The sequence below is a fragment of the Phyllostomus discolor genome, chromosome 3 (genome assembly GCF_004126475.2).
Source record: "Phyllostomus discolor isolate MPI-MPIP mPhyDis1 chromosome 3, mPhyDis1.pri.v3, whole genome shotgun sequence".
Lineage (NCBI taxonomy): Eukaryota > Metazoa > Chordata > Mammalia > Chiroptera > Phyllostomidae > Phyllostomus > Phyllostomus discolor.
The window spans coordinates 97521395-97543289 of NC_040905.2; the positions used below are offsets into that span (position 1 = coordinate 97521395).

Below are 21895 nucleotides of genomic sequence, written 5' to 3' on the forward strand. Positions count from 1 at the left end.
AATATCATTAATCAGGATAAAAACAAATGAACTTATCTTTCTGGTTAAGAGACAGAGACTGTCACCTTAAATTTTTTAAATTCCAGGGGTATTCTGTTTTCAAGAGACATATTTAAAACATAAAGAGAAACATTGAAAGTAGAAGGATGGAAAAGGGAATGACAGGCAAATTCTAAAGAGCAGAAAGCTGGGATGACTACAGTAATGTCAAACGAAGTGGCCTTCCGCACACAATGCATTATTAAAGATGAAGTGTGCCATTTCATGATGACAGAAGATTCTGCTCACCAGGAAGACAAAGTCTTTCTTAATTTGGATGCATCTTTCACATCTGTCATGTTCTCTCCCTCTTCAGTGTTGTCACTTGAGTTCAGTCCTTCACCAAGGCCTGCACTTTCATCACTCTCTACCACAGTTCACCCTCCAATCAACAGCCAGTCTGGTCATCTTATAATTCAGATGGCCCCTCATGATAAAGCCCTTATTCCTGGCCATGATCTGTTCGTACAGTGCAGCCTCATCAGCACTGTACCCACACCTTCCTACTTCTGCCCCATCACAGCTGTTACACTCCATCATCTCTGGTGTCCCAGTCTTGGAACATTCTCCTGCCTTTGTCTGGTCTGGTCTGCCTTCTCCTACTCATCTGGTTGGCCTAAGTGCTCCCTCCTCTGGAAGGCCTTCTCTGCTCTCCCTCTGTGGATTAGGGCCCTTTCTGTTCTGGTTCCAAGAAGACATTTAGTATATTTCATAGCATTACCTCACACTTTGTCATTCTTGCCTCTTTGCTTCCCTGCCTACCTAAGTAAAGTGTGAGCTCCTGGAAGGCAGGTACTGTGCCATTCATTCATGATGTCAACAATAATTTATCGAGCACCTCTTATGTGTCAAGCGCCCTCCTAAGAGCTAAGGATAGGGATGTGAACAGCAACAAAAAAAAAAAAAAAGATACCTTCCACATTCTCAAGGAGGGAGCCAGACAACAAGCTCTATAGATAAGGAAAATACATAGTCTATTAGAACATAATATGTTCTTGGAGAGAGAAATAAAGCAAGGGAAGGGATAAAGAGCAAGTGGTGGAGGTGTAATTTTAAATAAGATGGTTAAGAGAAAAAAACACCAAGAAAATGGCTTTTTGGTAGAAATTTGACAGAGGTGAAGGAGTGAACCATTCATATATCTGAGAGAAGAACATTCAAAAGAGAAGGAAGAGCAAATGCTAAAGCTCTGAGCAGGAGCAAAGCTGTCCTGTTAACAGACCTACAAGGAGGCCGGTGTGGCTGCAGTGGAGTGAGCAAGGGGCTGAGTGGTGGGAGCTGAGCTCAGGGAGTGATTACTAGATTGTTTTGGCCTTGAGTCCATAGGAGGGAGTTTGAACTTTTATTCTGAGTGGGATGGGGAGCCTTTAGAGGAATTGAGCAGAGGAATTGAACAGTCTGGATCCAATTTAAAGAAATATAATTTTAAATAGTATATTTTAATAGCAATCACTCTGGGTATCTTATTGAAAATGACCAAGGGATGCCAGGGTAGGAATTGGGAGACAAATGAGGAGGCCGTTGTACTTATTTAGTCCAAAGATTAAGGTGGCTTGAAGCAGGAAAGCAGTAATGGAGGTGAGATCTGGATATGCTTTGCTTGTGGATTGAATATGGTGGGTCAGGGGAAAAGGCAAATAAAGGGCGAAGCCAATGTGTTTGGCCTAAGCAACTGGAAGGATGAAGTTGTCCTTACCAAGATGGAACAGATGTTGGATGGGTATGGGGAGGGTAAAAAGGAGAGGAGGAATTTGGTTTGGGTTGTGTAAATTTGAAATGCTTATTAGGCATCCAAGTAGTATGTCAAATAGGGAGTTAGGTATACAAATCTGGAACTGAGGGGAAAGTTTAGTTTGGAGATAGAAATTTGGCACAGTTAGCAAAGTTACCACATAGGTAAAAGCCCTGGGAATGGCAAGTTCTCCAAGAGAATGGGTGCAGAGAGAAGAGGTGGTATCACCTGCACCCAGCACAGCACCTGGCCCACAGTTGGTGCCCAATATAACGACTAAGAAAAAACAATTGAAGTTGATAACTAATGGGTCTTTTTGACCTTCAAGAGATCAATTGCCACTCATCGTGATGGTAGGAATCAAATTGTAAGTCACTAGGAAATCAGAGAGAGGAAATCCAAGGATGAAATTAGGAGGTAATAAAAACTGTGGCTAGCAAAGATTTTCTGGACATAAAGATTTGGTTATGTTTGTAGCTTAGAAGAAATGAAAGAGACGGGAGAAATAATGAGTTAAGGTACCTGCTGAATGAGGAGAAGGCACCAACTGAAAGGAAGTGTGGAAATGTGAAGGAACTCAGGTGTTAAGGGGCAGGAGAGATAACTTCCAAGCAAACTGGGATGTAAGATCCTCTGAGGACAGATGTGTAGATCAATGGAACAGCACTGCAAGTCCAGACATAAGCCTCTCAAGTCATGTGATTTTTAACAAAGATGACAAGACAAGCCAATTCAATAGAGAAAGAATAGTGCTTTTAACAAACGGTGCTGGTACAATCAGGTATTCACATAAAAAAAAAAACAATGAATTTGGACCCATATTTTACACCATATACTATGAAAATTGATTCAAATGGATCAAAGACTTAAATGTCAGAGCTTAAACTATGAAATTCTTAGAAAATATAGAGGTAAACCTTTATGACCTCAGATGTGGCAATGGTTTCTTAGCTATGACACCAAAAGCACAAGTAACCCCCCAAAAAACAAGTTAATTGGAATTTATCAAAATTTTAAACTTCTGTGCTTCGAAGGATGCTACCCAGAAAGTGAAAAAATAACCATCAAAATGGGAGAAAACATCAACAAATCATATATTTGAAATTGGTCTAACATCAAGAAATGTAAAGAATTCTTACAACTCAACAATAAAAGGCAATAGCCCAATTTTAAAATGGGCAGAAGATCAGAATAGACATTTCTGCAAAGAAGATATACAAATGTCTGATAAGCACTTGAAAAGATGCTTACCATCATTAATTATTAGGTAAATGCAAGTCAAAGCCACAATAGGATACCATTTCATACCCACTAGGATGGCTAGAATTTTTAAAAAATGTTTTTAAACCACAATAACAAGGGTTGACTGGGATGTGGAGGAATTAGAACCCTGGTTCATTGCTGTTAAGAATGGAAAATGGCATGGCTGCTTTGAAAAGTTTGACAGTTTCTCAAAAAGTTAAACGTAGACTTACTGGATGACCCAATTGGCAATTCTAGTCCTAGATATATACACCTAAGAGAACTGAAAACACATTCACACAAAAACTACACTTGTATTCATAGCAGTATATTTCATAATGGCCCAAAGTAGAAACAACCAGACATACATCACCTGGCGAATGGAGGGGCGGAGTGGTCAGAGGAGGTGGGACACCCCCAATGTATGGATCCAGGTTGCACAAGAGACTTGACAGGAGATGAGGGCATGAGTTAGACATCGTGAAGTGGAGAGAATTGCACTAGGGTCTAGGAATGCTGAAGCCAGAGTCCTAGAATAATGCCAAAAAATAGCATTTCCAGCAGACAAACAGCTGAGCAAAGCCCCGAAGACAGGGAAGCCCGTTGGACATGCAGAGGACAGGGGCAGAGCATAGGGCTGGGAAATGGTGGACGGTGGACTAGGAAGACTCCCACTCCAGGAGTAGAGCAAAGAGAGAGATAACGTTGATGTCAGGTCTCAGTGCTCACCAACCTCCTGCCTTGTGAAACCCCATGTTTCTTTCAGACCAGTGCCCTTCCCCTGACCCTGGCCCCTGGGCCAGGCCAACAGAGCCTATACGCCTGGCCTGGTACTTTTGGTGTGAGAACCGGCCTTCCCCCAGAACAAAAATCCTGCCAGCCTTCCTCAGTCACCCTGCCCACCCTGAAGCCTGCATGGCATGGGGCAGGTCCTTGCAGCCGGGGTCTCATTGTTGTCATGTCCTAACAGACCTCAGAAAAAAGAGACTCTAACTCCCAGTGGCATTTAGCTTCACTCTTTAAACATCTGGGTCACAGATATGTTTAGTTAATTAATTTTCTTGGCGCTACTCATTTGCCTGCTGGATAATAGATTGATTCATAATTTCAATAAGCAGCTGTGTATATCTTTCCCCTGAACATAAAGACAGCTTGCTGTCATTCATCACTTTGCATTCGGTGAATTTAAATATATTCAGAGACATTGTTAGGAAGGGATGGGAGAGAGTTTCTGATTTTCTTATCATTTTGCCTCTAACAATTACTGATTTGGAACTAATTTGGGTTGAAAACACATGTTAACTGCATCTTTCTCAAGGGCACTTAATGAAATCCCTGTGACTTGTTTTGGGGGGATCTGATGGGCTCCCCTTTCAGGATCAAAGCAGAGGTCTTCTAAGCAGCTTCCACCAGGAGCTTAGAGCCCTTGAGAATCTTATCCCCTGGAGAAGAGGCACCCACATCCCTCAGCAGAGCTGTCTTCTTACTCCATTCCTGCCCAGAAATGCCCAGGTTCTCAGGGGAAGGAGAGGATCATCTGGGAGGAGGCTCCTCTGCTGCTCAGCTGCTGGGCCTGGGCCACCAAGCACAGGGTCTCTATGGACCCGAGAGGCCAAGATCCATCCAGGTGACCAGATGTCTTCATGGCTTGGTTTCCTCATCTTTAAAATGGAGTGACATCCCCTGCCCTGCCTCCCCAGTCTGTGCCAGGAGGGCATCAAGTTATAGCAGGTGCAGGTGCAAAGGACTAGGCAGGGCCTCTGGGGATGCTGCAGGTGGCTGGGGGTGTGAGTGTCCCTGAGGACTGCCACGTGTGTTTTTGGTGTTGACAGTCTTGTTTATGATGAAGCCAACATGGCTTGGCAGGGCCAAATTCAGCAAGAGATTGCCATGCGGAACCCTCCAGCCTCGGAGCAGCCAGAACTCACTGTCTTGTACAAGGAGTATGATGAGCATGACAACATCAACAGAAGATCAAGGACCTTCACAAAAAGGACCATACTTGTACATCGGCAAGATCAGGCCCAATGGGAACTGCTTCTGTTGAGTTTTCAGGTTCTCCCCCTGGAGGCACTGCTAGGTGATATAGCAAGGAATTGCAGAGGGTAAAGGCTATGTTTGGCAAGAGCAAAGAAGACCTGCTGTCCAGGGCACCACCGAGTTCACAGTTGAGGATTTCTACAACTGGTTCACAGGCCTGATGGAGCTGATGCAAAAGAGACCTCAGTAGCCGACCTGCTGGCCTTCTTCAACAACCAGAACACCTCAGACTACCTGGTGATCTCCCTGCAGTGGCTCACCTCGGGCTACCTGCACTGGGTGGGCAGACTGTCAAGTTCTGCCAGCAGGAAGTGGAACCCCATGTGCAAGGAGAGTGACCACATCCACTCTGTTGCTATGGCCCAGGCCCTCAGCGCCTCCATCCACATGGAGTACATGCACCATGATGAGGGTCATACCACCAACACATAAATCTTCTCTGAGTGCTATGGACACTATGACATCCTCTCCAAATCGAGCTGGCCCCGCCCACCACTGCCCTGCTGCCCTCCCTTCTGCCAGGTGCTAGACATGTATGGAGGTTTTGTGTGGTTGTAAGTGGTCATATTTCCCCTCCCTACTTCCATCATACACCTTCCGAGTATGCATGTCTCTGTTCTGCTGCTGCCCTCCTGGCTGCTGTGTGTCTGGCTGTCTCCCTTCCCCTCAGGTGGGTTCCTCTCAGCTTTCCACCTGTGTACTCCCAAACCTCCTTATCAGCATAAGTTTTGAGGGGCTAGGCCTTTTGGGGCCTGTCCCTGGTTATTGGGGTTCTGCTTCCTTTGTGCCTCCCTCCTTCCCTCCTTAGCTGGCCCAGGGGCAGCCATGGAAATTTGGGAGTTCCTTGGGGACTTACCCAGGGACCTAGGACCATCATGGCTTCAACCTGCTCCCTCAGGAGCCCACCTCTACCCTGCTGTCTTGGTTGGGGTCCCAGACCCTAGCTACCTGCTTTCCCTCAGGGGTCTGCATGGTCAAGGAGTATGGGGTGGAGAGGGCTGACACACTGACATGCCAGTGGGGCCCAGCTCAGCAGCTAGAGGGACTGGGCCACCTCCAGTGCACCCCTAGGTGAGCCCACCCCAGTGGGAATGGGGCAGGCTTCATGCTTCTGCTTGGTCCAGTCCCCCTGGTCTAGGCAGGACTTGCCAGGCTGCCATCCCCCTGACACCCCACTGCCTGTGCCTGCTTTGCATACCCTTTGCTCGGGCCACGGTATCTGCATGAACTTCCTTTCTTCCTGTACTTCCTTTCCTCCCCCACCCAGCACATGTGGGGGCTCAGCCCCTAGGCTATGAGCTCCTTGCAGGCAGGCCCTCAGAACAGGTGAGTGCTGCTGCCCCCAAATTAAATAAATAAATAAAATGGAATGGGCAGTAGCACCTGCCTCACTGGGGTTTATGCAAATTCCAACATTTATCCTCTGCACCATCTTAGAAATGATGCAGAGTATGCCTTTACTACCTGCAAGCTAGTAATTTTATTTATTTATTTTATTAATAAGTAAATAAATAGGAGCTAGCTGTATATTAGTGATCACCACTCCCCTCCTAGGCACCTCTTAGGATTGCAAGGACAAGCAGGAAGAATGTGCTTGCCTCTCTCACCGCACCCCTCCCCCACCCAGCCTGCACTGGGACCATCACAGTGGGAACACAGCCCCAGCCTTACACTCCCTGAGGCCTTTCCCCAGGCTGGGCACACAGAGGATTCTTCAAAACATGCTTGGAGAGATGGGGCTTCATTTTTTTTAAGTGAGGATGCTCACCACATTTACAATGTGCTCATTCATAAACACATTTCTGAGCACTTGGTCTGTGATAATTCCCCTAGCAAGTAATGAAATGGATTAGACCCAGTCCCTGCCCATAAAGAAGTGTGAATGGCAGGCGAAAGCATTTGTTTAAAAGCTGTGCTAAACAGAGTTTTAAGTGTGGGCAGGCAGGAGAGGGGAGGCTACTGAAGTCGTATGAGCCCTGCTGGGGGAAGAGTTGGCAGGCAACATCATTTCTGTATTAGTTAGCTATTGCTGCATAACAACTATCCCAAAGTTAGTGGCTTAAAACCATATGCATTCATTATTGCTTATGAGTCCATAGGCCAGCCAGATGGTTCTGTGACCTGGACCAGGCTCAGCAGATTTTGGCGGGATTCATTCACGAATCTCCTATCAGCTAGTAGGTTGACTGAGGACCACCTGATCTCCAATGATCTCACCCCCTTGTCTGGTGGCTGTCTCTCACCTTCTAGCAGACCATCCTGAGCTTACTGCCATGGTGGCAGCAGGGTTTCCAGAGGGTGGAAGTATGCAAGGTCTAATCAAGGAATAGGCACATCCACACTTCTGCTATATTCTGTTGGCCAAAGCAAGTCACCAAATTCAAGGGATGGGAAATTAGACTCCATTTGACTGACATTACTACCGGTGTACAGAAGGAAGTGTGAAGGATGTGACCATTTTTCCAATCTCCCACAATCTCCCAGCACTCCTTGCGGTACATGGGGCAGAAAGCAAGTACCAGGACTGTGCTGCACATTCAGGATGCTATTAAAAACGTTGCAGTAAATACCCTGTACATAAACGTATGTTCACAGTTCTTATTATTCCCTTGGGATAGATTTCTAAAAGTGGATTTATTGAGTTAAAGGAGCAGGACATTTTAAAAGCACAGAGTATGTATTTTGAAATCCGTTTCTTGCCAGGTTGTAGTAATTTACCCTCTCATCAGCCCATCTTATGCAAACCTTGACAAAATGGGAATAAGGTCTTTTTAAAAACGTGGTATCTCGTTGCTGTTTTATTTATTTAAAAATCTATGAGGTTGAATGCTTTTTAATAATGTCTGTTTCTTCTTTCATGTGCTGCCTCTGTGGGCCCTTTGCAGCAGGACAGATTTAGTTAATTCCCAGTTATAATCGAGGAGGAAATGGAGGCTCAGAAAGGTTAAGTGAATTATTCAAGGTGGCCCGGCCAGCTGGAGACAGAGCCAGGCTTCAGAAATCAGCTGTCCTGCTCTTTCACTTACCCCTGCTCCCCATGTTGCTGGATAGAAGGCTAGATTCCTGAAACATTGACAAGGGCATGCTTAGAAAAGAAAATCAGAGAGCAACCCAGAGGAATCTATATCCAGTCTTCACAAACCAGAGGGCTTCCTGGCAGGGCTCCCCTGTGAGGTGGGTGTGTGTGTTGGTGGGTGGGACAGGCCTGAAATGGTGGCCAGGACTGCAGCACTGACAGAGGCATGGGTGAGGCCTGCAGGCCTGAGCCCTGTTTTCCTTCCTCCTGGCCCTGCTCCCTGGGCACGCTGCTCTCTCCACAGCTCGCCCGCTATACCAAGGAAGGCTTTCTGCACTTGGGAGCCCTGGGGACCACCACGCTCCTCCCTGACACCCGCTGCCTAGTAGACAACTCCAAGAGTCGCTTGCCCCAACTGCTTGACTGTGACAAGGTCAAGAGCAGCCTGTACAAGCGGTGGACCTTCATCCAGGTAAGTGCTCCATGGACAGGGCCAACACTCCAGAGCAGAAGAAGGTGCTGCCGACCACAGGGCAATCTGACTTGTCCAGGGGCACCCAGGAAAGTGCATCGAGCAAAGGTCTTCCAACCCTGGGGCAGGCACCTGGACCTGAAACACATTTGGGGGGAATCGATGGAGGCGTTCCACGGGAGACAGCTGTCTGGATCCCCGTGGCAGCGCCAGGCTGGGTTGGCTCTGATTAGCGTTGGGAGGTGAATGGGGGGTGGTGATTTTCCTGAAATATGCTAAGTACCTACAGCCAGTAGGATGGAGAAAGTCAGACCTCATATATCCCTGGAAAGTCCTCATTCCGACAGCATTCTCCACCGATGCTCCTTACCTGGTTCAGCCACTCAAAAAGAGACAAGCCACTGATGAAGCTTATTTATTTTCTGACTTTAGAGCACAGGTGGCAAACACAAGGCCTGCAGGCCAAATCTGGGCCTCCACCTTGTTTTATCAGGCCCGGCACCTTGTTTCTACCCGGTAGCAGCACCGAGCTCCTTGCCCCCACCCCTCCCCAGTTAAGGAGTAATTACATTTATACAGTCCTAAAATTACATTTGGCCCTTTGAAGGCAACCACAAGGCTGATGTGGTCCCCAGTGAAAATGAGTTTGACACCCATGCTTTAGAATTTCCAGAGGAAGCTCCAGTGATCCCTCCCCGTGTACAAAGAATTTGAGGATTGTACCCCCCAAGAAGCCAGGTGCTAGGCACTGTGGTGGTTAAGCCTCTCTCTCCCTCTCTCATTCCTTCCCTCTCTCCCTCTTTCATACACTTACCCCCATCTCCTCCCAGAATGGAGCCATCATGAATAAGGGCACAGGGCGCTGTCTGGAGGTGGAGAACCGTGGCCTGGCTGGCATCGACCTCATCCTCCGCAGCTGCACAGGACAGAGGTGGACGATTAAGAATTCCATCAAGTAGTGGGAAGGAGCTGGGGACCCCAGAGCCTGGCTTCCTGGGACAGTGTCTGCCTGTGTTCTGGACCAGCCACACTGGTGGAGAGACAGCTGGGAGCCAGCAGGTGCTTGTGGGTGTCCGGGGCTTCTCCAGGGCAGCATGGGGGCCCCAGATGGAGACGTTGTGTCCACATCAGGCACTCAGCTTCCATGAGGCTCCTGGACCCTGGGAAAGCACCCCCCACCCACCCCTTCACTGGGAACCCAGGAGCTGTGTCTTCTGCAGCCCAGATGTGAACCTGGTACCAAGGAGTGAAACATCCACATCTCCTTTGTCATCTCCCCACCCACCATCAGGACTGGACTGGCAGGGGCCTCTCCTCTTTCTCACTTCTTACAGCAGCAGCTTCTGAATTCCACCCTAGCCCTCAACAAAGTTGGGGGCTGCAGGTCTCAGCCACATCCTAGATCCCCCCATTTCAGAGGAGGCAGTGAGGCCTTGAGACTCAGTTTTCCCTGAAGTCACTTCTGCCCAGATGTCCATTCATAACCAAGGTAGCCTCCACCCCAAACTTTTCCATTAGGTGGTGTGTGGCTTTAGCTCTGGGTTTTTCCAGACTCTCCCTGAGCTGGCCTGTAAGAAGCTGACGCTTCATAGTCACCTGGGCATTAGTAGGTTCCTGTGCTCCCAGGACAGTTCTTCTGCCTGGGTCTGGAGGGAGCTGAAACAGACGTAGGCTGAGCACACAGGGTGGCCCGAGCTGTGCAAGGTCCCCCAGGCTGGAGTCAGGCAGTGCAGCTCTGCCTGCTAAGGACCAGGATCCCTGACTCATGGAGGCCACTGCAGGGGGCTCAGCAAGGGCCCTCCACCTGGAGCCTAGGGACTGGAACCAGCACAGCAAAGGGGGCCAGGGCCCTCAAGGATGCTCTGTGCTCATTTCATTTCAGCCCATGCTCTGTTGGCTGACAGGGGAGAAGGCAGTCGATTCCTCTCTGAAGAGTAATAATTTTTTTTCGATTGCCCTCTGGTTAGGGTGCACTTATAAATCAGAGTTAATATATGGATGTGTGTGCATGCATCTGAGTGTGTGCGCTAGTGTGTGTGTGGCAGGGCGTGTGTGGCTGCATGTGCGTGCATGCATGTGTGACACCACGTGGCGTGTGTGTCTGGGTGTATGTCTGAGTGTGTGGTAGAGTAGGTATGGAAGTGTGGCTTCAGGCTTTCCACTTCATTGCTTGCCTGGATCAGGACAAGGCTGCTGAGAAGATTGGGGGGCTGGGGGGTGGCCATATATCTGGATGGAAGGATGTGGCTGGGCCTTGCCCTGTGTGGTACTCTAGACAGAATGCTGTGCTTCTGCCAGTTCCCATCTCTCTCCCTCATGCTGTCCCCAAAGACCAAGCCCTGCCCAGAACCAAACCCTATAGTTGCCCAGTTTGGGGTTCATATGTTTCATTTGGTGGCATCTTGTTGGTGATCGGCCCCCCCATACCCCCCTTGTGAAATAAACACACGTGAGCACTTCCCAAACAGCCTTGTTTGCTTCTTGATTTCTCCGGGGACTGGAGCTGGGGGAGTCCCTGGGGTGTGGTAGAGGGCTCCTTTGGTTTGGGAGGTTTGGTCTTATTACAGGCAAAAGCCCTCATAGCTTGGGGCTGAGAAAAATTCAGCCTGCCCTTGCACTGGCCTTTGCCCCACCCCAAAGCAGAACAAACGCCGTTTGGTGCTTTACCCCTATAGATTAGGAGAGTCAGGCTGCTGCAGCAACTTCTAAGGAAGAGAAGGGTTGGGAGTGACCTGGCTGAGCCATCCAGACCCGCCCACTCCTGCTGCCAGGCACCTGTTTACACTCTGAGGACCATGGAGCCTGTGGTGGAAGCATCTGCCCCTTTGGTTCATGGAAGAGTGAAATCCAAAAGGATGCCAGACCTTCTGTCACGGAAATGTTCATGGAAGACATGAACATGAACATGGGACCCCCATCTCAGTGGGGGTCCCCTAGGCTGTGACAGCCCTGTGCCTCTGTCCCATCTTGTCTGGTGTCACACAACACACACACACACACATGCTTACCAGTTGCCATTTTTCTACTGGGTTCTATGAGAGTCAGGGTCTACAGGCACATTGATGGAAAATGCTACTTGGTAATGAGTTCATCAACCTTAAATATCAGAGCCTGAGGGTAGCTGTGAAGTGAAACTAGCTGAAGATCTGTGTGTTCCCATGGGGGTCCAGGGAGATGCTGAGATCACAGCTCAAGGCAGTGCTTCCAGGAGGAGTCCCGCCCTGTCTGAGCCATTCTCTCTCCTGTGCGGGTCTTAGAGTAGAAGTTCAAAGAAAGCAACACCTTCTTTTACTATTAGCTGAGACTGAGCCCAAATCCTGGTGAGGTTCTCAGTGGGCCTCTGTCTGATCCTTCCTCCTGCAGGAAATGGGCCTAAACCACCTCAGACCACAGCAGCCAAAAGATGTGCTCTATTCTTCCAGAAGGCCCAAACCCAGGTCTGGGCCCATGCATTCAGAGAGCTCACGGCTCTTTTGGCTCACCTGTCCTCCTGCTGCAGCCTTAAAATACGACAGAAGGAAGTATCCTGGAACTTGCAAGATGAATGCCACTCTTCTTGAGTGTCACCAGCAGCAGGATAGGATGTCTGGGTGGTTTCCCTGTTTGGGGAGCTGGGGTGCAGAAGCTGGCTCAGAGCCTGGGGGGCCCTTTCTGCCTCCAGACACAAGTATGTGAGCTCCCGCTCTTGGTTCAGTGTCCGGCAGCCCTGGGCAATCCGTTCTGTCAGCACAGGCTGTCAGCACTCAGCTGGGCTTCCTCCCAAAGGGGAGGCTGCCTAGGAAGACCAGCCAGAGCGAGAGGCCAACATCCCCAGTCGGTACCTTCTTTGCCCTGCAGGGTCCCAGGGCCCTGAAGGCCATGGGGTGGTAGGCCAAGGGACAAAGCAGAGAGGAAGAATTAAGAAAGCCAGAGATGGTGGAGAGAAAAGAAGCAGGGCCCTGGGGGAGCCTGGGGTCCCTGGTCATGTGGGGGAATTTGGAATTCCAGAGACCCACATCTCTGCATGGGACTGTGGGCAGCAGCTTGAGGGGAATCTTACCCTCCTTCGGTGGAAGTCAGCGCCATCTGCAGTTCGAGATGTGACGAATCCGTCTACCCCACTCTCAGTCGGCAGAGGTGGACGCTGCCGGTACAGCTGAGTTCTGACAACACTTGTTAATCCCCCTCTGTTCACCCAGCCCCCTCACCCCGCCGCTCCCTGCTCCCGTCTGGTGGCTATTTCTTTCTCCTTTCTCTATTTTTCCCTCCCTCAATTTATATGGCAGAAAATGTCACAGATGGTTTTCCTGATACATATCCAAGCCACCAAAGCTGATGTCTTTGCATCTATATATGTTATTTCTCTAATGTGTTCTTTATACTTATTCTGGTGGCTGGAAAAGGGAAAGAAATAGAAAAGACTGGGAAAGCACAGTTTGGGCCTGAAGCCACTCCACGCCTTTTCACTTGGGCTTCGGAAGCCATTTTTTATTTAGCTGACACTTTCCCACCATTCTTGAAAAGTATCTCCCCCTGCCCCCCACTTCACAAAGGGCAGAAGTCAGGCCTGGGCAGAGCTGGCAACTCTCCCAGGGATGGGAATGAGGAAGTTGTCCCTGATTTGCATGTGGTTTCTTCTCCTTGCACGTTGCTGCTCTGAGAAATGCCGAGGGACAGCTGGCTGGAGCTGAACAGGCTTGGGAGGGGCCTGGGGCCGGCTCAGGAGCCAGGTGGCCCTTGAAATCTGGGAACTGCCAGCTGGCCGGACTCAGGTTCCGATCCCCACTCATTGCCAGTGTTGCAGCCTCTTGTTTTGATCTGAGCTCTGATCAGCAGTTGGGCTGGCAGATCATCCGCTCCTAATCAGCTGCCCCTTCCTTTCCTGCACCACAAATCCGAGTCTCTTGGCCACTCTGTTTTATCACTTATCAAGCAAGTTTCTTAGACCTGACTATAGGGATCAGTCGTGGACCCCAAACTCTAGAGGCACATTTTAGTTCAACAAATATATGTGGGCACATATCCTGTGGTTTGCTTTTAAGACTTCTCAAAGGGAAGGAGAAAGGGAGGAAAAAGGGGCTAACATACATTAAGCAAGTACACAATGACTATCATGACCTTTAGCCTTTAAAGCTTATATTGAGAGAAGAAAAGAGACACAATACATTAGGCCTCGCCACCCTGGAGCCTGGAGCCTGGGCAGTCAGAAAGGGGTCTACATCTATTGGCATGGATGGGGGCCTTGGCATATTTGCAGATTTCAGGGTTCTTTTGCCCAGGAGGCTCTAGCTGGTGGCTGGATCTTGCAGTATGGCTCCCAGCTTGACTGCCGCCTATCGCCATGGACGCCAGCACAGCCCGAGCACAAAGAGCCAAGCTGAGAAACTAAGGAAGCCAGGCAGGGGTCATCAATGCTGCTGATGGTCACAGAACACAGGAGACTGCCAGGTGGAGCCAGTTATTATCAGCAGGATCAATATATGTAATCTACTCTCCCACTAGATGCCCACTCACCATCCAGGTAATCACCCCATAACTGCTTGATAAAGTCTAGAGACAGCTTGTTTGTTCTAGGGCAGGAAATTTTCTGACAGTGAGCCAAGCTAAGTCCAAATCTCAGTAACCTCTTTCCACAGTTGTTTTCAGAGCTCCAGCTGTCCTCTGGAGCTCTGAAAACAAGACCAACTGCCCATTCAAATCTGCTGTGGGCATCAGAGTCAGAGCCCCTCCTTGAAGCATTAGCACAGCTGACTGTAACTGAGAGAAGCAACCAGTATTCCACAGGCGGCAACGTTATCGGTGGGCAGACCACACTCCTGGAGAAATGGTTACCTTTCTTGGCTGGGGAAGCCATGCCCCAATTTGCCACAGGATTGGGCATATGTTGTAGAAAATGCTTATCCACCATTTCTTAAGAAAAGTAATAGATGGAATCCTTGTACAGGAAAAAAATCATTTCTCATATACCTTTACAGCTGACCTAATTTATTTTTCATTTTGGTGTTTCTCAAATATGTATAAACATAAAATGGCTTTGCTCATAGGCCCATTACAACTATAACTATAAATAAACTATAAATAAGTTTATAAGTCAATGCAAAGAAATCTATCTCCAAAGTCAATAAAACGTGAGTTAACAACATGGCTTGAATCTGGCGGCAGCACTGTCTCCTGAAACAGAGTGGCTGCTGCACTGGACTTGCTGATGACACCACCTTCTCACCCAGGGTCTTCTGTGCCTGCTGATGACCTGACCCTCCCACCCGCTTGTCGGAGCTCCAGGTATTTTTAAAGTGTTTGCTTACTGACCACTTACTACCTGTGTAGGGTGTGGCTAACGATGAAGTAGTGAGCAAAGCAGATAGAAACCCAGCTCTCCAGGAATCTGTATCCCCCTGACTTTCCTGAGGGGCAAACACATTTAGATGACAGTGTCCACATCAGCCTTCTCTTTCATCTGGGACAATCACTGTGGAACTACCTTGTGCCAGGCTGTTGTGACACACACACAAACCTATGTCCCAGATTCACCATCAGTGCCAACCTGGTCATCCAGATGATCCAGAAAATGCTTATGTTAGTTTTCAGATAACTGTCGAAATGAAGACACAAAATTTGAAAATCTTCTTGGTATCTTGCAACTGCAGGAGTCAGAGAGCCTCCCAGGTGCTGGTGAAGCACCCAATAGAGAAGCCCAGCCTGAGTCACTGCATCTGTGTGACGCTGAAACTTGGAACTTGTTTCAGAGTTTGATAAAGACGTGACACCAACAGGCTGATGACAGCTCTCATCCCCCTGAGAAAATAGTTATTCCAACTAGGGCTTATTTTCACTTCTTGCCTTTCTTCTCATTGCTCACCTTTGGGTCATTCTCAAGCTTGTTGTAATACTTGGAAAAGAGCAAAATGTCCTAAGTGAAAATCAGAGAATTTTTTTCATTTTCAATGTGAAGCAAAATCTCACTGGGGAGGATTTTGGAAAGTGTTGGTCAGAGTGAGGTTATTGGTCCATTGGTAGCTAACATTATGAACACTCCCACTCTCCCAGGAGTCTGAGCTCTCACCTAGCATGAAATCCATGTCACAGGAGGCACTGGTGAGCATCGGCATGAACTCCAGATGGTGAGGTGTCTACAGAAACATCATAAGAAACAGCATTTAGCCCTGGCCAGGTGGCTCAGTTGGTTGGAACATCATCCCGTACATCAAAATGTTGTGGGTTGAATCTCGATCCCAGTCAGGGCACGTACTGGAATCAATGTTTGTTTCTCACATCGATGCTTCCTTCTCTCTCTCTCTCCCCCTCTCTATCTAAAATGAATAAATATATTCTTGGGTGAGGATTAAAGAAAGAAAGAAATTGCATTTATAATCCTGTCATGAAAATAACAAAAAGGAGAATACACACTTCCCAGATTTTACATTTTCTCCAGACTCTTTTGCCCTTGAAAACACAAGGGGAAATGACACTTCCCTGTCCTGACCCAGGCCACCAAAACAAGTTTCTGGTGTCTAACTTCACATACTTAACTTTCTCTGCATCATTATGAGCCACGACTTCTCCAGTTCAGAAAGCTTGAGAATGACCCAAAGGTGAGCAATGAGAAGAAAGGCAAGAAGTGAAAATAAGCCCTAGTTGGAATAACTGTTTTCTCAGGGGGATGGATGAGAGCTGTCATCAGTCTGTTGGTGTCACGTTTTTATCAAGCTCTGAAACTCCATTGGAAGTTTCTAATGAACTTCTCCAGTTCATTAGAAAATGAAGGGTTTAAACACAAAGTTATTTACTAACTGCATGGCTTCTAAGTGCTTCAGAGACCTCCCTTGACATTATACCACTCTGATATTTGTACCCACTCCTTAGGTGTTCTTTAAAGAGTCTCCCTGCAGAGCCCTGGCCAGGTGGCTAAGTTGGTTAGAGTATCTTCCCATACACCAAATGTTGTGGGTTTGGTTCCCAATCAGGGCACTTACGGGAGGCAACTGATCAATGTTTCTTTCACACATAGATCTTTCTCTCTCTCTTTATTTCTAAAATCAATAAATATATCCTCAGATAAGGAAGGAAGGAAGGAAGGCCCCCCACCCGGTGCCAAGGTAGAAAACAGAGGGAAGTTCTGCTCCCGTGTGCACTGAAACTGTGTTTGCTCACCACCATTTTACAATTTAGCTTCTTTTTGCCCCCACAGGCCCAACCCTAACCTACCATGAATTTGCCCAAATTAATGATGTGCCAAGCATGTCTTGGGGCTACTTCTAGAATTTTTTAGAGGGTGGAGTCACTGCTCCAGTCCTCTGGAGTGAAGCTGCATTTCTTCCTGGAGAGTTTCTGTGGGGTCCTAGGCAGTGGCCAGCCCAGTGCTGGGTTCAATGTAGGTGACAGCAGAGGAAATTGGCTATGCGGGAGCCCGGGGAAAGAGAAGGCCAGAAGCTCCTGCTTCCAGCAATGCTGTGCTCAGGCCATCAGCAGCCTGCCCCTGACCTGCCCCTGACCCTGATGGAGGGCCTGCACTCTCCTAGGCTCTCCTAGTGCACATGACCATCTCCAAGAGCTGTCCTATTAGACAGGGCCCAGCTCTTGATGCCTGTGACAAGAACACAAATGAGGACAGCCTGGTGGAAGAAAGCTGCCACCTCTGCCCAAGGAGGAAAGAGTCCGTGCTTTGGGTTGCCGTGGTGGGAACGTTTTGGGGTTTTGTTTCTATTTTTATTTTTATGTTTCAGCTTCTTAAAAATCTCTCTTACCCCAGGATAATTATCCAGAGAGATAAGGAGGTTGACACCAGTGGCTACAGGTTTGTTATATGTGTTGTTTTGATATTTTTGTTTTCTGTTGTGTTTTTTGCTTTCCTGTAATTCCTGCTGTTGGTGGGCTGGTTCCTTCTTCGGGTGCTCACTGCCAATGCTGGTGGTGTATGCTGGCAGGACAGAGCCAGCACTGCTCCTGGGGGGTAGGTAGGAAAGTGTCATGGCCTCCATAACTATAACCACCACCAGTACACGGACACATACTGTGTTCCAGGCACCACACAAAGGCGTTTGCGGGCATCCGCTCTCCCAACTCTCCCAGCAAATCCCCAGCAGTTACAACTGTTTTCCCTTACAGATGAGGACATGGAGGCTCAGAGAGATCAAGCACTTGTCCCAATATCATGGAGTCTGTAAGCGGCAGGTGTGGGTTTCACACTCAGTGTGGGGTTCACACTCAGTCCATGTCACTCAGAATTGCTGGTTCATAACCAACGGGCCTCACGACTTAGCCAGCTGCTCTGCTGCAGGGTCTCTGTTCTAACAGGAAAGCCTCAGGTACAAAGGGAGGAGCAGGGCCATGTCTAGGTTCTCTGCCATGCACCTTAGAGCCAAGAGGAGCAGATTCATTTAGCACGGTGACTTCATTAGCACCTCCTGGGCCCCGGGAGGCCCTTGTCCCAGGGAGACGTCACCTGATTCGGAACAGCCAGCGCTGCCTGAGGCCCTGGCCTCCTGCCCCAGACATCTGCTCCCCCTTGTCGGGTTGAAGTGCCTACAAATGTACATACTTAGAAGACTCACAAGAAAGAATGGCCAGTTCTGTCTGAAACAGTTCAGTGTGTCCTCATCAGGCTAAGAAAACAGTGTTGCTCAAACAAGAACAAGAGCAAAAAAACAAGCAAGCAAACAAACAAAAACCCAAACACCTTTTTGTTGGTAATTTACAAGTTAATTGATGGTAAGTAGAAGTAAGTAATAACAGAAGGAAAATAGCCTGAGAAATCTCACCATCCAGAGATGTTTGTGAACATCCTCCCCTATTTTTTCCTTTCATATTGATCCCTATGACTTCATATACATATGTAATACATCATGGGGTCATGGTATGCTTAAATGTAATGGAGTAAATGGAAGTCCCTGCACTTTGATCCGAAAAGCCAGCCATACTAATGTATGCTAGGGGAGTATAAAATGAAATGGACTTTATTCAATAGTCACCTCAATATGGGTCAGCAGTTTCCAAGAAAAGCCAGTCAGATCTTGGAGTGGAAAATGCTGGATGAAGCGATTGTCCTGCCCCCTTGGATTTCCACAAAAGAGGGCAGCTGTAGAGATGGTAATGAACCTGGAAATCATATCTTCTCAAGGAAGAAACCAAGGGTGTTGAGCTTGGAGGAGATGGTCACTGCCTTAAAGATTCAGTGGGCCATGGTGGGGGGTGTGGGTGGGGGGTTGGAGAGCATCTATGGGAGAAAAGGCCTGGTTTGGATTTCTTCTTTATGACTCAGAGAGTCAGAATGGGGTCACATGGATAGAAGCTGGACTATGGCTCTGAGCTTGGTATAAGAATCTGCTTTCTAGTAGAGCCGTCCTCCCCAAGCTGGGGTGGAAGTCTCAGGAGGAACTGAGTTCTGTTCCTGGAGAGGCACTGGCAGAGTGGGTGGCCTTCGGTGTTACTGCCAGCCCTGTGCTTATGCGACTTGGCTGTTCTTAGGTGAACCTCCTGATGGTTCCCACCCCAGCTTCCAGTGCTGGTGAGAGTGTGAGCTGTGTGCTCAGGCGGCACAAGTGGTTCTTGGGAGCTCTCCTTGTGGAAATTCACATGCCAGCTGGGAGATGACAGTTCCACTTGTTACGTTTCACTTTGGAAGGGGAGGACCAGACTTGACAGTTCATAGTTTAGCTCAGTTGCTTAGAGCATCATCCTAATACACCAAGGTTGCGGGTTCGATCTCCAGTCAGGACACATACAAGAATCAACCAATAAATGCATATATAAGTGAAACAACAAATCAGTCTCTCCTTCTCTTTCTCTCCCCCCTCCTCAAATCAATATATTAAAAAAAATTTAAGTGCTTAGTCACAGGTAAAGTCCAAATGCACATCCCTGAGTTTTTGTTTCACAAAAATGCACCAGGTTTCTATTAGGTCTAGCAATGAGAGGAGAAGAAGGAACTCTCATCGACTTATACTTTTAAAATGTTTCTGAGGGAAGGGACAAATTTGTTCAGAGGAATTGCAAATAAATTATGTCAATACTTCACTTTAAATAGGGGGAGCACAACTCCCCACTTCCTAACTGTGAATAGCTTCTGAAGCATAGAATGTGGAAAGGGAGGAGAGAGTCCTTGCACAGTGGAGACACCCGACGAACACCGCCTTAGCCAGGCGATCAGGGTCAACAGAGCAACCATCAATCATGTTGATGGTATGACACACCGATATGATGTGATGCAAACGGCAGCTCCCCTCTGTGGTCCTCCTCCCCAAAACCCATAACCCCCATTGCATCGTTAGGAAAACATCAGCCAAATGTAACAGAGGGGCACCTTGCACAAGCAGGACTTGTCACTGTCAAGATCATAAAAAATAAGGAACGTCGGAGAAGACGTCACAGTCAAGAGACACCTAAGGGAACAGAACAACTGCATGTAGTGTCCTGGATGAGGCCCTGAAATAGAAAAAAGAACATTGGGTAAAAGAATTAAGGAAATCTGAAGAAATTATGAACTATAGTTATTAATGATATATCAATATTGATTAATTGTAATAAATGTATCCTACTAATGTAAGATAATAATAGGGAAACTGGGTGGTGGGAGTGTATTATAAGAACTCTGTACTACCTGCTCAGGTTTTTTGGTAAATCTAAAACTGTCTGAAGTAACTCTACTACTACTATTACCACTACTGCTACTACTGTGAATAAAGTACTCCATGGGCATCATCTAACCCAGCCATCTCAGACAGCCCTGGTCAGTGCTGGATGCCAGGGCCCAGGAAGGGACTGTCCACCTGCCCAGGAGATAGCGCTGACACTCTCTCACACTCAGCCTTATTAGCAGTAACAATGGAGCTGTGGCGGGGGGGGGGGGGGGGGGGGGGGGGGGTTCTTCAGAGTGATACAGACAGTTTAGCTGATACCATTAATTAATGGCTACTATGGAAAAGGTAGCTGGGATTTGTATCTGGGAGAAATCTATCTCTCTGCTCCCTGCCTACCAAATATTGCTTTCTTCTTTGGTAAGAGAACCTCAGTGATACGATATACAGCCAGGTTCCCAGCTAGGAAACTAGATTTCCCAGCCTCCTTTGCAGATCAGATAGCTGATGAGAAGTTGAAGTCACTGGGTGGAGCCTCTGGGAGTGGCCTTTGAAGAGGCCCCTTTGATCCTTGCCCCTCCTTTTCCTGCAGCCTGGAAGAAGAACAGGATTGCAGCGACCACACTGCAATTACAGGGTGACCTTGATGACTACAGCAGAAAATAAAGGTACCTTGGGCTCCTGGTGAAGCTACCAGACTAACTCTGAGTCAGCTACTTAAGAGTTTCTTTACATGAGAGAGAAGTAAACTGAAAAATAAACCTTTAGTTCTGGGTTTGTTTTTTAGTTTTATTTGAGTTTCTTGATACATGCCATTAGTTAGTTAAGGCTGATTCAGAAACAAAATTTCTGCTGATTAAGGAAATTCTGTGGTCTAAATTGTCTGAAGCAATGGTTCAACCCTAAAGGTGAAGATGTGGTGTGCTATGGGAAACTTCTGGAGCTTTTAATTTTTCAGGTGAGTTAGGAATAAATCAACCACTGCATAATACAAAGGCCGATCCCTGAAGCAACCCAAATACTCTATAGAATCCACAATCTGAATAGAAATAGACCATAAAAGAGACCTCTCTGAGATAAGTCCCTGACAATTCCAGTGTCAGGAATGGAGACCTGAAGAAGAAGAGTCCAGGGCCAGGCTCTCACTGACCAGTAAGTATATACTAAGTGTTTTAGACTGGGCCTATGCCATCTATATCCATCCTCTCTAAGATTCTAGACACCACGACTAGATATATTGTAGTTCCTGGTCCCTTTTGAAAAGAGGTGGAACCATGTGACTAAATTTTCCCCAGGACAGTGTGAGTGTGTGTGATGGGTGTGTCTTTGGGACTGGTCTTTTTCAGAAGTGGGATTGCCTCCACCATGCTCCCTTTCCGCTTCTGGGCTGGGTGTGGACAACAGTGGGGTCTTAGAGGGTAGTGGAGCCATGAGGTGAAAGGATTCTCATTCCCTGAATGATTGCATGAAAGAGACCCCTCTCATTGACCTGAATACCAAACCAAGACTATTTTGTAGAGCCATTCCTTGTTTGGGTCTATTTGTCACTTCACTTTAGCCAAACCTAGCTAATATAAGATTGTTTACATATTGTGTTCGTTATCTATTTGTGCACAAGAAATGATCCCAAAGGTGAGTGACATAAAACCACATATATGAGCTCACAGCTTCTGTGGGTCAGCTTCTGAAGGCAGCTGAGCTGGCTCCTCTGCTTCAGGGCCTCCCACAGGCTGTAATTAAGACATTGGCTATGGCTGAGTCATTTCAAAGCTCAACTGGGAGACGATCTCCTTCCAAGACCC

At 47.7% G+C, this 21895-nt stretch overlaps 1 protein-coding gene and 1 pseudogene across 1 annotated transcript in view; both read left to right on the top strand.

Moving 5' to 3' along the window:
* The window catches only part of GALNT17 (polypeptide N-acetylgalactosaminyltransferase 17), a 428715-nt gene extending 417709 nt beyond the window's left edge, over nt 1-11006 (top strand). Inside the window, exons 10-11 of the mRNA XM_028526697.2 lie at nt 8374-8541; nt 9372-11006. Coding sequence (XP_028382498.1) covers nt 8374-8541; nt 9372-9500 — 297 coding nt within the window. The 3' untranslated portion in view covers nt 9501-11006. The remainder of the gene's footprint in view (nt 1-8373; nt 8542-9371) is intronic.
* On the top strand, nt 4805-8366 carry LOC118499548 (annotated as a pseudogene).
* Nucleotides 11007-21895: the final 10889 nt, after the last annotated feature.